General features: G+C 46.5%; 1 protein-coding gene across 1 annotated transcript in view; it reads left to right on the plus strand.

Moving 5' to 3' along the window:
* Positions 1–15566, plus strand: part of LOC139266596 (exostosin-1-like) — a 365501-nt gene that overhangs the window by 225792 nt on the left and 124143 nt on the right. The window contains exon 6 of the mRNA XM_070884192.1: positions 3991–4109. Coding sequence (XP_070740293.1) covers positions 3991–4109 — 119 coding nt within the window. The remainder of the gene's footprint in view (positions 1–3990; positions 4110–15566) is intronic.

Genomic DNA, 15566 nt, shown 5'->3' on the forward strand with positions numbered 1-15566 from the left:
ACTGAGGAACACCTCCGCAACCTGGAGGAGGTGCTACGCCGATTGGAACGGGTAGGCCTGCGGCTGAAAAAGGCCAAGTGCGTGTTTTTGGCCCCAGAGGTCGAGTTCCTGGGCAGGAGGGTTGCCGTGGATGGGATCCGGCCCACTGAATCAAAAATTGAGGCGATTCGCCGGGCGCCCAGGCCCGGCAACATGTCGGAGTTGCGATCATTCCTGGGACTCTTGAACTATTTTGGAACTTCCTGCCGAACTTAAGCACATTGTTGGAGCCGTTACACACGCTCCTGCATAAAGATTGTGAATGGCTTTGGGGGGACTGTCAAGAATGGGCTTTCAATAAGGCAAGGAATCTGCTGTGTTCCAACAAACTGTTGACTTTGTATGACCCCTGTAAAAAACTGGTTTTAACATGCGATGCGTCATCCTACGGGGTTGGGTGTGTTTTGCAGCAGGGTAACGATGACGGCCAACTCCAACCGGTGGCTTACGCCTCCAGGTCACTCTCCCAGGCAGAGCGTGGATACGGCATGGTTGAAAAGGAAGCACTCGCGTGTGTGTACAGTGTGAAAAAGATGCAGCAGTACCTTTTCGGTAGACGGTTCGAGCTAGAGACGGACCACAAGCCGTTAATATCCCTGTTGTCCGACAGCAAGGCTGTCAACGCCAATGCGTCAGCTCGCATACAGCGTTGGGCCCTCACGCTGGCTGCGTATGACTACACCATATGGCACCGGCCAGGCACCGAAAATTGCGCTGACGTGCTCAGCAGGCTCCCACTGGCCACCACCAAGGGGGCGTCGGAGCAGAGCGCCGAGATGGTCATGGCTGTTGAGGCTTTTGACACTGTGGGCTCCCCCATCACAGCTCGCCAGATCAAACTCTGGACCAACAGGGAACCCCCTCCTATCCATGATAAAGAAATGTGTCCTGACTGGGGACTGGGCGCCCACACACAGGGCGTGCCCCGAGGAAGTCAGGGCGTTTCAGAGACGGATGGATGAACTCTCCGTTCAAGCCGACTGCCTGTTATGGGGCAGCCGGGTAGTCATCAGGGAACTCCACAGCGAGCACCCTGGCATCATGTTAATGAAGGCCATTGCCCGGTCACACGTGTGGTGGCCGGCGTTTGACTCAGACCTGGAACACTGGGTTCGCTGGTGCATGACGTGTGCCCAGCTGGGCAATGCCCCCAGGGAGGCTCCACTCAGCCCGTGGCCCTGGCCCACCAGGCCATGGTCATGTATTCACGTGGACTATGCGGGCCCGTTCATGGGAAAAATGTTCCTGATCGTTGTCGATGCATACTCGAAGTGGATCGAGTGCATCATATTGAACTCGTGCACGACATCCATCACTGTGGAGAGTTTGCGTACGGTTTTCACGACCCACGGCTTGCCGGACATCCTGGTCAGCGAAAATGGCCCGTGTTTTACCAGCCATGAATTTCAGGAGTTTATGTCGGGCAATGGGATCAAGCACGTCCGGACAGCGCCGTTCATCCCGGCTTCCAATGGCCAGGCGGAACGGGCAGTCCAAGTCACAAAGCAGGGCATGCTATGCATCCAAGGACCCTCCCTTCAGTACTGCCTATCGTGCCTCCTGCTGGCCTACAGGTCCCGGCCGTACTCGCTCACGGGAGTCCCGCCAGCAGAACTCCTCATGAAACGCACACTCAAGACGCCGCTGTCCCTCATTCACCCAGCCTTGGCAGACATTGTTAGGGCAAGCGCCAGTCCCAAACCGAGCTCCATGATCGAAACTCAAGGGGGAGGTGTATAGAAATAGATGACCCGGTATTTGTTCTTAACCATGCTTTGGGACCCAAATGGCTTGAGGGCACCATAATTGGCAAAGAAGGAAACAGGATCATGGTGGTCAGACTAAACAATGGGCAGATATGCCGCAAACACTTGGACCAAGTAAAGACAAGGTTCAGTGCAGCCACGGAGGAACCGGAAGAAGAGCATGATGAGATAGCACCCACACCACTACCAGCGCATGAGCAACAAAGACAGCCCTCAGCATGCACAGTCCCTGCGGCCAGCCCGGACAGGCCGGAATCACCTCAAGTGACAGAGACGAGTGCTGAGGCTCAGCCACCAGAGTCACAACTGCGGCGCTCCACGAGAGAGCATCGACCACCCGATAGACTTAACCTCTGAAACTAAAAGACCTAAGCGGGGAGGTGATGTCATGTATTTCACCATCTTGCAATGACTATAAGTATGTACCGTATATACTCGCGTATCATGCGACTTTTGAAGACCTAAATTGTAACCTAAATTTGGGGGGTCGCATGATACGCGAGATACAAAATTTGCGGGTGTGAAGTGCTGGCCAAGATTAGGCTGTTAGGCTGTTAAGCAGACCGTAACCACGCTGAATCTCGGCAGGTATCTCCTGGGCTGGATTGCAGCCTCTATTGTCGCTTGTACTGTATCGGGGGAGATGAGAGAGAGTCGGGGGGGAGAGAGAGTCACGGAGGTCGGGGGGGGGGAGGAAAGAGACCGGACCGGATCCGACCTGACCCCCGCTCTCCCTACCCCGGCGACCCGACCTCCGCTCCCCCAACTCCCCCCCAACCCGGCAACCCGACCTCCGCTTCCCCCCGGTGACCCAACCCGACCTCCTCTTCACCCCCCCCCACCCCCCCGGCGACCCGACCTCCACTCCCCCAACTCCCCCCCCACCCGGAAACCCGACCTCCGCTTCCCCCCGGTGACCCAACCCGACCTCCTCTTCACCCCCCCCCACCCCCCCGGCGACCCGACCTCCGCTCCCCCAACTCCCCCCCCACCCGGAAACCCGACCTCCGCTTCCCCCCGGTGACCCAACCCGACCTCCTCTTCACCCCCCCCCACCCCCCCGGCGACCCGACCTCCGCTCCCCCAACTCCCCCCCCACCCGGAAACCCGACCTCCGCTTCCCCCCGGTGACCCAACCCGACCTCCTCTTCACCCCCCCCCCACCCCCCCGGCGACCCGACCTCCGCTCCCCCAACTCCCCCCCCACCCGGAAACCCGACCTCCGCTTCCCCCCGGTGACCCAACCCGACCTCCTCTTCACCCCCCCCCACCCCCCCGGCGACCCGACCTCCGCCACCCACAACTCCCAAACACAGTAGAGGCTGTGGCTGAACGACGCTAGTCAAGCCAGCTGGAACGATTGCTGTATCGGTGTTCGATTCGCGAACAGCTTTCACAGCAGAATCCACTCGATGTTTCATGTTAAGGTCTGTATTCGATCTCAAAAAAGTGACTCGCATGATACATGAGATATATGGTAAAATCATGTTTTGGGGACGAAAATTTAGGGGTCGCATGATACGCGAGATCGCAGGATACGCGAGTATATACGGTAACTGTAACTCATGCATACTGTACCTGTACCCTTGAAATGCACACCCTGACCACAGGGAGTGAGCTCCTCACCTGGGCTTCCACCCAGGATCAGGACTCTTCAGTCCTGGAAATAAAGTGAAGGTCACAGAGTGACCGTGTCTGATATATCCATGCCTTGTGTGAGTTTGTAACAAGATGCAGAGACACTACAGAAGGGAACTTGGATGTGATGGTGTTCCCGTGCGCCTGCTGCCATTGTCCTTCTAGGTGGTAGAGGTCGCAGGTTTAGGGAGTGTTGACAAAGAAGCCTTGGCGAGTTGCTACAGTGCATCTTGTCGATGGTACGCACTACAGCTATGGTGCGCTGGTGGTGAAGGGAGTGAATGTTATTGACTAAGTTTGTTATTGCCCTCCCTAGCAAGGCGCACTTGTAGTGTCCTACCACTGTCCAGGTGAGAATCAGCTCATTCTGGCCCATACAGCAAACCAACAGTGCATTTACCCATGGAGTCGGCAAGGAAAACATTATTTGTTGTTAAATGATTGTATTCGCTAATCCTTGATAATGTGTTTACTATAATACTGCTAATTGTTTTAATTATTGTTGTTTTATGATCATCGATATGACTATTGGTTTGTGTTTTAACAGGAATAAGCCCAACAGAGGAGTTCACAGCAGTCATTCAGGCAGTTTCCCCTCTTCTGTCGCAGTCCCAACCTATTGTCAAACTGATATTAGCTGTTGCAAGATCAAAATACTGCAAACAGGTATGTACTGAGGCAAGAATATTAATGGCAGTGCTGCAGAATGAAGATTATAATTTCTAATTTCCTTCAGAAAGTTTATTCAGTTATCTTCCATAGATGCAGATTTTAACCTTGTTATATTCCGATATTCAACATTGCTTTTCAGAATCTCATTTTAGAAAATAAATATTTATGCTTGAAAATTATGATTTCTCCAGACCAGAAAGTTCCCAGGTTCCTGGTCCCCATCTGAACTTCAAGGATCTCAGTTGGCCATGGCTAGGGCCAGCACTAGCATCATTACAATGGAGCTAGAGAGGACAAACTAACCAGAGTTCCTGTTACCGATTGCTATCCAGTGGCATCTGCCAGAAAGCGCATGTGTGTGAACATCAGTGGGTAAACAGGTGCTTTTTTAATGAGAAATGGATAACGTCTATTTTCTCCATAATTCACAAGCACATACAAAAGAACATTCTCAAAGGTCTCATTTCAAAGCACTGCGTTTCTACAGTTCATTAGCAGGTGATTTAATTATGGAGAAAAGCTCTGGATCAGTTCCTATGGACTGGAGGGTAGCTAATGTAACACCACTTTTTAAAAAAGGAGGGAGAGAGAAAGCAGGTAATTATAGACCGGTGAGTCTGACATCAGTGGTGAGAAAATGTTGGAATCAGTTATTAAGGATGAAATAGCAGCGCATTTGGAAAGCAGTGACAGGATCGGTCCAAGTCAGCATGGATTTATGAAAGGGTAATCATGCTTGACAAATCTTCTGGGGTTTTTTGCGTATGTAACTAGTAGAGTGGACAAGGGAGAACCAGTGGATGTGGTGTATTTGGACTTTCAAAAGGCTTTTGACAAGGTCCCACTCAAGAGATTAGTGTGCAAAATCAAAGCACATGGTATTGGGGGTAATACACTGACGTGGATAGAGAACTGGTTGACAGACAGGAAGCAGAGAGTTGGGATAAACGGATCCTTTTCAGAATGGCAGGCAGTGACTAGTGGAGTGCCGCAGGGCTCAGTGCTAGGACCCCAGCTCTTTACAATATACATCAATGATTTGGATGAAGGAATTGAATGTAATATCTCCAAGTTTGCAGATGATATTAAACTGGGTGGCGGTGTGAGCTGTGAGGGGGACGCTAAGAGGCTGCAGGGTGACTTGAACAGGTTAGGTGAATGGGCAAATGCATGGCAGATGCAGTATAATGTGGATAAATGTGAAGTTATCCACTTTGGGGGGATAAAACGCTAAGACAGAATATTATCTGAATGGTGGCAGATTAGGAAAAGGGGAGGTGCAACGAGACCTGGGTGTCATGGTTCATCAGTCATTGAAAGTTGGCATACAGGTACAGCAGGCGGTGAAGAAGGCAAATGGTATGTTGGCCTTCATAGCTGGGGGATTTGAGTATAGGAGCAGGGAGGTCTTACTGCAGTTGTACAGGGCCTTGGTGAGGCCTCACCTGGAATTTTGTGTTCAGTTTTGGTCTCCTAATCTGAGGAAGGATGTTCTTGCTATTGAGGGAGTGCGGCGAAGGTTCACAAGACTGATTCCCGGGATGGCAGGACTGACATATAAGGAGAGACTAGATCAACTGGGCCTTTATACACTGGAGTTTAGAAGGATGAGAGGGGATCTCATAGAAACATATAACATTCTGACGGGACTGGACAGGTTAGATGTGGGTAGAATGTTCCCGATGTTGGGGAAGTCCAGAACCAGGGGACACAGTCTTAGGATAAGGGCTAAGCAATTTAGGACTGAGATGAGGAGAAACTTCTTCACTCAGAGAGTTGTTAACCTGTGGAATTCCCTGCTGCAGAGAGTTGTTGATGCCAGTTCATTGGATATATTCAAAAGGGAGTTAGATATGGCCCTTACAGCTAAGGGGATCAAGGGGTATGGAGAGAAAGCAGGAAAGGGGTACTGAGGTGAATGATCAGCCATGATCTTATTGAATGGCGATGCAGGCTCAAAGGACTGAATGGCCTACTCCTGCACCTATTTTCTATGTTTCTATGTTTCATTCTTCTGATTTTCATTAAAAGAATTTCACCCTCAGGTGAGGCAGGATTGGGTTCAGCTAAAATGCCTTTCCACAGTCAAATATAGAATCATAGGAAATGACAACACAGAAGGAGGCCCATCGTGTTTGTGCTGGTCGAAAAAGAGCTACCCAGCCTAATCCCACCTTTCAGCACTAGGTCCGTAGCCTGTAGGTTACGGCTCTTTAAGTGCACATCCAAGTACCTTTTTAATGTGATGAGGCTTTCTGCCTCTACCACCCTTTCAGGCAGTGAGTTCCAGACCCCCACCACTCTCTGTGTGAAGAAATGTTTCCTCTCTAATCCTTCTACCAACTACTTTAAATCTATGATTGGTTGTAGCCTGCTGATACACACTACCATGTTAAGTATATTCACTTGGCAAGGTACTGGATGAAAGTTGGTGACATGGAATCATATCCCAGGACAAATGAACGCATTCAGGAAATGTTGGGAAAAAATGACAACAACAAAAACTTGCATTTATATAGCATCTTCAAAAGTAGAAGAATGTCCCAAGGAGCTTCACAAAAGCATAATCAAACCAAAATTAGCACCAAGCCAAAGAGCGAGAGATTAGGAGAGGTGACTAAAAGCTTGCTCAAAAGTAGGTTTTAAGGAGATTCTTAAAGCAAGAGAAAGAGGTGAAGACGTTTATGTAGAAGGACATTTTTTTTTAAAGTTTGAGCTTTAAAGTACACAGAGGGCTAAGCTCTCCTTTTGTAACTCATTGGCTGCATGTATAGCATAAGAACATAGGAAATAGGAACAGGAGTAGGCCATTCGGCCCCATGCTTTGTGCAGCTCCAAAATTCACCATTCCTGTACTGGCGTTGGCCTGGGTTTTGCGGTCAGTGGCAAATGAATGTCACTTGCTGTTCAATGTATTTACAGTTGCTCGCAGACATTTTGTGGCCTTTTGAGTGATTACTTATGGTCATTGGGAGTTCGATACATGTGGCGCCCTCTACAAGGGACCTGGGAATTGTGTGAACAGGGAAAGCAATAGCGTGCCTCTTCAGATTGAAGAATTCTCACTGAGGCACACTTTTCCCGAGTCCCACCCACACTGTGCGGGGGGCGGGGGGGGGGTGCGGGAGATGGGGCGAAACCCGGAAATTCGGGTTTACTGGCACGCTGTAGAGTTTTAACGCTGTGGTGTGCGTGCAATGGACAGGCTGGCTTCCAGAGGTGTGGGGAATGTGGGCCAGGAGGCCACAACCATAGATAGGTGCTGGGCCCAGGATGGTGGGGGTTGAGTGTCCGATCTCCCGGTGGGGCGTGGTCCAATCCCCCGGGGCTGAGTCGCGAAGCCCAGGAGAGGGAGTCCAATACCCAACCCCGGGGCTGAGTCATGATCTTGAAGTAGAGGATTTAGGCCTTATTATAATATTTGAAATATTTGAATTGCCAACTCGCCTCTGCCAGTGGGTTGGCAGCCCCCCCCACCCGTCCCGCCTGGGTGATAGGTCAACGTGAGCGGGTTGGGGTCAGGTTTTATATTTTAATAACTTTTACTCCCCCACGCCTCCAACCCACCCTTTCTTACCTGAGAAAATTATTGCTGCTGGATGTGTAAGTTAGAATATTTAATTCAATGTAAAATCATGTACAGAAAGCAAAATAAAGAGAAGGAAAGAAAGATGGGATGGAGAGAGAGATAAAAGACAGAAAGAGAAAGTAAAAAAAAATATTATTTTACTTTTTAATTTTTTGCAAATCTCCAACAACAATTAAAATCTGACGGAATGTTAAAGTAAATTTTCAGCACCAGAGGTTGTTTGGTAGTAATTAAGATTGTCACGCGATTAAACATTTACTTACACTTGAATGGACAAGCCCTAACCTTTTTTGGTGTGTTTAGTGTGTATCCAGTGGGTAAGTACAGCAACTTCACACCCTTAATGTATTTCAATGCCGAATCTCTCGGCGAGGTTGCAGTGTAGCGAAGCTTGTGGAGGAGCAGGGCAAGTCAGACAGAAACTTCTAGATTTCTGCGTTTAACTGCGTATGTGTGGATGCTAGAATTTGCTGTCCGATTTACTCCTTACTAATGGTGAATGTTGATAGCCCCACTGTTATTCCTACTGCAAAATCTTGGCCATTGTATTGTTCAGAAAAGCAGAAATGGAAAGACATCTGTCTGACGTGTCAGCTTTGCTCAGTGGTAATACTCTTGTCTCTGAGTTAGGATTTGTGCATTCACACCTCTTGAGCACATAATCTAGACTGACCCTTTAGTGCAGGAGTGAGGGAGTGTTGCATTGTTGGGTTGCAGCCTTTTAGATGAGATATTAAATCAAAGCCATATCTACCTGTTCAGTTGCTTGCGAAAAATTCAGTCGCAATATTTGACAAAGATTAAGGGTGGTACCTGAGCCAACATTTATCTCTTAATGTCACTAAAGTAGATCAACTGATCATTTATCTCAGTTGCTTTTTGTGGGATCTTGCCATGTACAAATGGACATAGTGACTAAACTTTAAAAAGTAATTAATTGGCTTTGAAGTGTTTTGTGACATCCTGAGGATATAAAAGGGCTATGTAAATACACATGCATTCTTTCTTTAGTAGAGTTTCTGGTTTAGGTGCTCATTTGAGATGGAGCAACTGAAAGAATATGGATTTGGCATCAGATGTTCAGAGTATGAAATAACCACCTAAGAACATAAGAAATAGGAGCAGGAGTAGGTAATTTGGCCCCTCGAGCCTGCTCCGCCATTCAATAAGATCATGGCTGATCTGATCATGGACTCAGCTCCACTTCCCTGCCCACTCCCCATAACCCTTTACTCCCTTATTGCTTAAAAATCTGTCTATCTCCACCTTAAATATATTCATTGACCCAGCTGCCACAGCTCTCTGGGGCAGAGAATTCCACAGGTATGCAGCCCTCTGAGAGAAGACATTTTTCCTCATCTCAGTTTTAAATGGGCGGCCCCTTATTCTAAGACTATGTCCCTTAGTTCTAGTTTCCCTTATGAGTGGAAATATCCTTTCTGCATCCACCTTGTCGAGCCTCCTCATTATCTTTTATGTTTCGATAAGATCACCTCTCATTCTTCTGAGCTCCAATGTGTATAGACTCAACCTATCTTCATAAGTCAACCCCCTCATCTCTGGAATCAATCTAGTGAACTTTCACTGAACAGCTTCCAATGCAAGTATATCCTTCCTTAAATACGGAGACCAAAACTGTACACAGTACTCCAGGTGTGGCCTCACCAATACCCTGTACAGTTGTAGCAGGACTTCTCTGCTATTATACTCTATCCCCCTTGCAATAAAGGCCAACATTCCATTTGCCTTCCTGATTATTTGCTGTACCTGCAAACTAATTGTTTGTGTTTCATACACAAGGATCCCCAGGTCTCTCTGTACTGCAGCACTTTGCAATTTTACTCCATTTAAATTATAATTTGCTTTTCTATTATTTCTGCCAAAGTGGATAACCTCATATTTTCCCATATTATACTCCATCTGCCAAATTTTTGCCCATTCACTTAGTTTGTCAATATCCCTTTGCAGATTATTTGTGCCCTCCTCACAATTTGCTTTCCCACCCATCTTTATATCATCAGAAAACTTGGCTACAGTACACTCGGTCCCTTCATCCAAGTCATTAATATAGATTGTAAATAGTTGAGGACCCAGCACCAATCCCTGCAGCACCCTACTAGTCACCGTTTGCCCACTGGAAAATTACCCATTTATCCCGACTCTCTGGTTTCAGTTAGTTGGCCAATCCTCTATCCATGCTAATATATTAACCCCAACCCCGTGAGCTTTTATCTTGTGCAGTAACGTCTTATGTGGCACCTTATCAAATGCTTTCTGGAAATCCAAATACACCACATCCACTTTGTTCCCCCTTATCCACCCTGCTTGTTACATCCTCAAAGAACTCCAGCAAATTTGTCAAACATGATTTCCCTTTCATAAAACCATGCTGATTCTGCTTGATTGAATAATGCTTTTCCAAATGTCCCGCTACTGCTTCCTTAATAATGGACTCCAGCATTTTCCCAATGACAGATTTTAGGCTAACTGGTCTATAGTTTACTGCTTTTTAATCTGCCTCCTTTTTTAAATAGGGGCGTTATATTTGCGGTTTTCCAATCTGCTGGAACTGCCCCAGAATCCAGGGAATTTTGGTAGATTACAACCAATGCATCCACTATCTCTGCAGCCACTTCTCTTAAGACCCTAGGATGTAAGGCATCAGGTCCAGGGGACTTGTCTGCCTTTAATCCCATTATTTTACCTAGTACTACTTCATTAGTGATAGTGATTGTATTAAGTTCCTCCCTTGATTATAGCCCCTTGATTATCCATTATTGAGGTGTCTTCTATCGTGAAGACCGATACAAAATATTTATTCAATGTCTCTGCCATTTCCGTATTCTCCATTATTAATTCCCTAGTCTCATCCTCCAGGGGACCAACATTTACTTTAGCCACTTTTTTCCTTTTTATGTACCTGTAGAAACTCTTACTATCTGTTTTTATATTTCGTGCTAGTTTACTTTCATAATCTATCTTTCCTCTCAATCATTTTTTTAGTTGTTCTCTGCTGACTTTTAAAAATGTCCCAATCCTCTGGCCTCCCACTAGTCTTGGCTACATTGTATGCCTTTGTTTTCAATTTGACACCCTCTCTTATTTCCTTAGTTAGCCACGAATGGTTATCCCTTCTCTTACAGTCTTTCAGTCTTTCCTTCTCATTGTGATATATTTTTGTCGCGAGTTATGAAATATCTCCTTAAATGTCTGCCACTGCTCATCAACCGTCCCATTCTTTAGTCTATTTTCCCAGTCCACTTTAGCCAACTCTGCCCTCATACCTTTGTAGTCTCCTTTATTTAAGCTTAGGACCCTGGTTTTAGAACCAACTTTCTCACCCTCCAGCTGAATTTGAAATTCAACTATATTAAGGTCACTCATTCCTAGAGGATCTTTTATTACGAGATCATTTATTAATCCTGTCTCATTACACAATACCAGATCTAAGACAGCCTGCTCCCTGGTTGGTTCCGCAACATACTGTTCGAGGAAACTATCACAGATACACTCTATGAACTGCTCCTCAAAGCTACCCTGGTCTTCGATCTGAGATTGTCTATTTCCTATTTCAAATAACATGCAATGCCAAATATGATCTAAAATATATATACATATAAAATATATGTATTTTCATCAGCCCCTTAGCTGCAATCATCTAACTCAGCATAGACTAGGAATTAATCTTTGGACCTCTCTGGTCCAAATGGCTCAACATTATACCATGTGACCAACTATGCCACCATTAACATAAATAATTAAGAAATATAGGTTTGCATTTTGTGCCACATTTTTAAATTATGTTCTCTTTTAAGTTATGCTACACCATTACATGACCAAGGATGCAAGCAAGTGACCTGCTCCAAGGCTTCAGCTATTCCCCCTCTGCACTGTCCACTAGGAGGTGTCTAAAAACACCTTTGGGTGATGCTTTTCATTTATCACTTTCTCCTTCCAGATAAGAATTTGGCTTCCAGCCAGGCTCTTCTGCTTCATTTAATATGATATGAAGAATTTACATTATACCACTCTGGTAAAGCATATTCGTATATCAATACAGGAGTATGCAAGCAGTGTCAGCTGTAGCTCAGTTGGTAGCATCCTTGCTTTGAGTCAGAAGGTTGTGGGTGCAAGTCACAGTCTAGAGACTAGAGTACAAAAATCTTCACTGACACTTTAGTGCAGTACTGAAGAAGTTCTCCCTGGTATTTTAGCCAATATTTATTCCTCAATCAACATCACTAAAACAAATTAGCTGCTGCATTTCCTGTATAATAGTATAATCACTGTTTTAAAAAAAAGTACTTCATTGGCTGTAAAGCACTTTGGGATGTCAGGTGGTTGTGAAAGGTGCTATAAAGTGGTTGAAGTGAATAGTATAGATGAACTTAAGGGGAGGCTAGACGAGCATATGAGGGATAAGGGAATAGAGGGTCATGCTGATAGATTTAGATGAGGAAAGACGGGAGGAGGCTCGAGTGGAGCATAAATGCATGGGCTGGTTGGGCTGAATAGCTTGCTTCTGTGCCGTATATCCTATGTAATATGTAAATGCATGTCTTTCTTTCTTTCAATGTATCAAGAAAGAAATATTGTAGATTTTGGGAAGGATTATTTGATTCCAGTAGCACTAAAGTAACCAGATAATGCTTATAAGAATGGAAATGGTGTTTCTATGAGGATAAATTAATATATGTAAATGTGAGTCTGTACACATTTTATCTTTATAAGTGTTATGAATAGGTATAGCGCAGCCAAGACAAGTAGTAGAAAGATCATCCGTTCAGAATTACTGAAATTACAGTATCAGTGACTCTCTTGAATTTCATGAATTATAAATATATGGGTAACGAGAAACGAGAACCAGAATTACCTGTCCTTTCCTTCAAGATCTTTTGATATTTTCCAGTGGTTCAAGGATTTAAAGGAGAAGGATAGTGCTTGCGTAGTCAGGGAGGGAAAATTACAGGATGCATAATATAAAGATCCTCCTATCTAAGTGATAGTAAAGCATAGTAAAAACGCTTTTACATAGGAGTCGTATACTAAATTTTATTATTGATTCTTAACTCCATAGTTGACTGATTCCTGGGATGAGAGGGTTGTCCTATGAGGAGAGATTGGGTAGATTGAGCCTACACTCTCTGGAGTTTAGAAGAATAAGAAGTCATTGAAATATATAGGGGCCGAAATTCAGCCTTCCAAAAAGGCCACTTACCGCCAGAAAGCGGCGGCCAGGCGGTGGAGTTGACTTCCGGTCAATGGCCGCCATGATCGAAATTCACCTTGGGGAATTTTCTGGCAGTCCCCACTTCCGCCCCGCTGCTGCCAACCATCCGAAGTGCGTCATCAAAGCGCGCACTGCCACTCTCCCGCACCTCCATAGCACCCCCCGCAAAATTTAGGTTCACCTTGTATTCTGTGTGTGAGCCACGGCAGCATGGCAGCCCTTCAAGGGGAGGGCGTACTGCCGCGGCCGCCATGATTTTTTTTACCGGCAGACTTCCTGATCGTCCAGACAGTTATGGCCCCGGGTTCGGCCGGGCCGTCAACAGGCAGCCTGGCAACCCCTCTTGGGTGCCAGACCTCTGGCCCGGTCGAAAGCTTCCCTGGTGGCCCAGTGGGCCGAACCTAAACAATTGCTGATTCTCTCACCTTTAAATGAGGGGAGAGACGTGATGACGCACACGCGCAATGACATCACCAACGCTTCGCCAAACTTTGTCCTGCCCTCACTTCCGTCCCTCACCAGTACTTATCACTGCACTTCCACCCCCATTATAACCGACTTCCGGTCTGCTCCAAGAAAATTGCCAAAGAGTTGAAAATGGACCAAGAGTCTGCCTCATCTGACTCGATGGCAAAAACACTTGGAAAACGATAGGTGCGCCAGGTTTCCGACGGGGTGAATTTCTACCCCATAAGATTCTGAGAGGGATTGATAAGGTAGATGAAGTTGTTTCCCCTGGATGGAGAGTCTAGAACTAGGGGGCATAGTCTCAGGATAAGAGGTCGGCCATTTAAGATTGAGAAGAGGAGGAATTTCTTCACTCAGAGGGTTATGAAACATTGTAATTCTCTGCCCCAAAGGGCTGTGGATGCTGAATCGTTGAGTATATTCAAGGTTGATTCAGATGGATTTTTTTACTCTAGAGGAACCAAGGGATATGGGAATCAGGCAAGAAAGTGGAGTTGAGGTCGAAGATCAGCCAGGATCTCATTGAATGACAGAGCAGGCTCGAGGAGCCATATGGCCTACTCTTGCTCCTATTTCTCATGACAGCACACCATTTCAAATTATTTCTTTCCACCAGAGAATCTGATCAGCTCATATCATTTATGGCTATGTCAGGAAGTCGCTCCGTATGGAATCTTGTACATCAGAATCAAGGACCCGCTTACATGTTGATTTACAGGAATCCCTATGCAGCTGCTTCCTTATGTGTCTATAACATCAAGGTTATGCTAACAGTGTGCTCTGGAGCAAGAGAAGACCCAAATAAAATTCTCCATGGGATTGAAAGTGAACAATAAAAATAGGGATAATTCTTACCTCAAATTTTTAAAATTATTTTTCCATTATTAAAACACTTCTGGGAGCACTTTATGCTTAAAATAATTTTATTTGCACTCCACCCCTACTCTGACCTCTCTGTTCTCGTCCTCCGACACTGTTCCAGTGAAGCTCAATGTAAGCTCGAGGAACGGCACCTCATCTTTCTATTAGGCTCGTTACAGCCTTCCAGATTCAACATCGGGTTCAGCAATTTCAGATCATAGCCTCTGCCCCTTTTTTTCGGATGACAGCCATTCTGCTATTCCCATTTACACCTCTTCTAGACCCATCTTTTGTTTTGTTACTTATCCCATTGGAGCACCATCGGAGCAGGCCGGGGAGCGGAAGGAGCGGCATGGAGGCATACCACTCCATGGAGCAGCACGTGCTGGAGCAGGAGAGTAATGGCAGTGAAAAGGAATGTCATCAAGGTCCAGGTCGGTGATTGGAGCGTGGGCAGATACAGCAGGAGCGGCAAGGTCGGGGCGAAGGAGCGGCGAGAGATTGTAGAGGGATATGACCGAGGCCCAGGAGAGACGCGAGTTTGGGGCCCAGGAAAGGCGCGGGCCCAGGGGCAGCACGGGCCAGCCCACACTGCGATATGTGTGCGCATTAGGTCTGTGCAGCAGAGCTGGTCTCCAGTCGTCTTGGATAACCCTTGCCACTGGACCAAGACCTGGCTCTGTCAAGCCCGTGTGGTGGCTGGTGTGCAACGGCCACCACATGTTAAAAAAATCCATGCACAGGCATCTTCCACCCTTCAAGATTTAGTTCGGGACTTGGAATTTTAGGTCCTTCATTGAAACATCTGTGAACTTCTTGACGTGGAAGCAAGTCATCCTCGATTCGAGGGACTGCCTATGATGATGACTTATCCCATTACCATCTCCTTTTGTCTTGCACCATCATCCCTTTTGTCATTCAATCTCTCCTGCCTTCCGCCCTGTCACAGACCTTCCCTTTTGTTCTTTCCTCTCCTCCCGCCCCCCACCTTTCCCTGCATCTGCACTGGCTTAAAACTGTTATATCTCTAACTTTTTCCAGTTCTGACGAAAGGTCACTGACCTGAAAGGTTAACTCTGTTCCTCGCTCCACAGATGCTACCTGACCCGTTGAGTATTTCTAGCATTTTCTGTTTTTATTTATGTTTAAAGTGTCCTCTGCACACACACACAAAGATGGTCATTTTATACCTACTTCGCCTGGTGGGATTGGACTGCCACGTATTTTACAATAAAGTCAATAGAAAGTGAAATTGGCTGGGGTATAAAATAGGCGGCCGATTTGATCCCACCAGTTTCCCAGC

The sequence above is a fragment of the Pristiophorus japonicus genome, chromosome 7 (assembly GCF_044704955.1).
Source record: "Pristiophorus japonicus isolate sPriJap1 chromosome 7, sPriJap1.hap1, whole genome shotgun sequence".
In the NCBI taxonomy this organism is placed as follows: Eukaryota; Metazoa; Chordata; class Chondrichthyes; family Pristiophoridae; genus Pristiophorus; species Pristiophorus japonicus.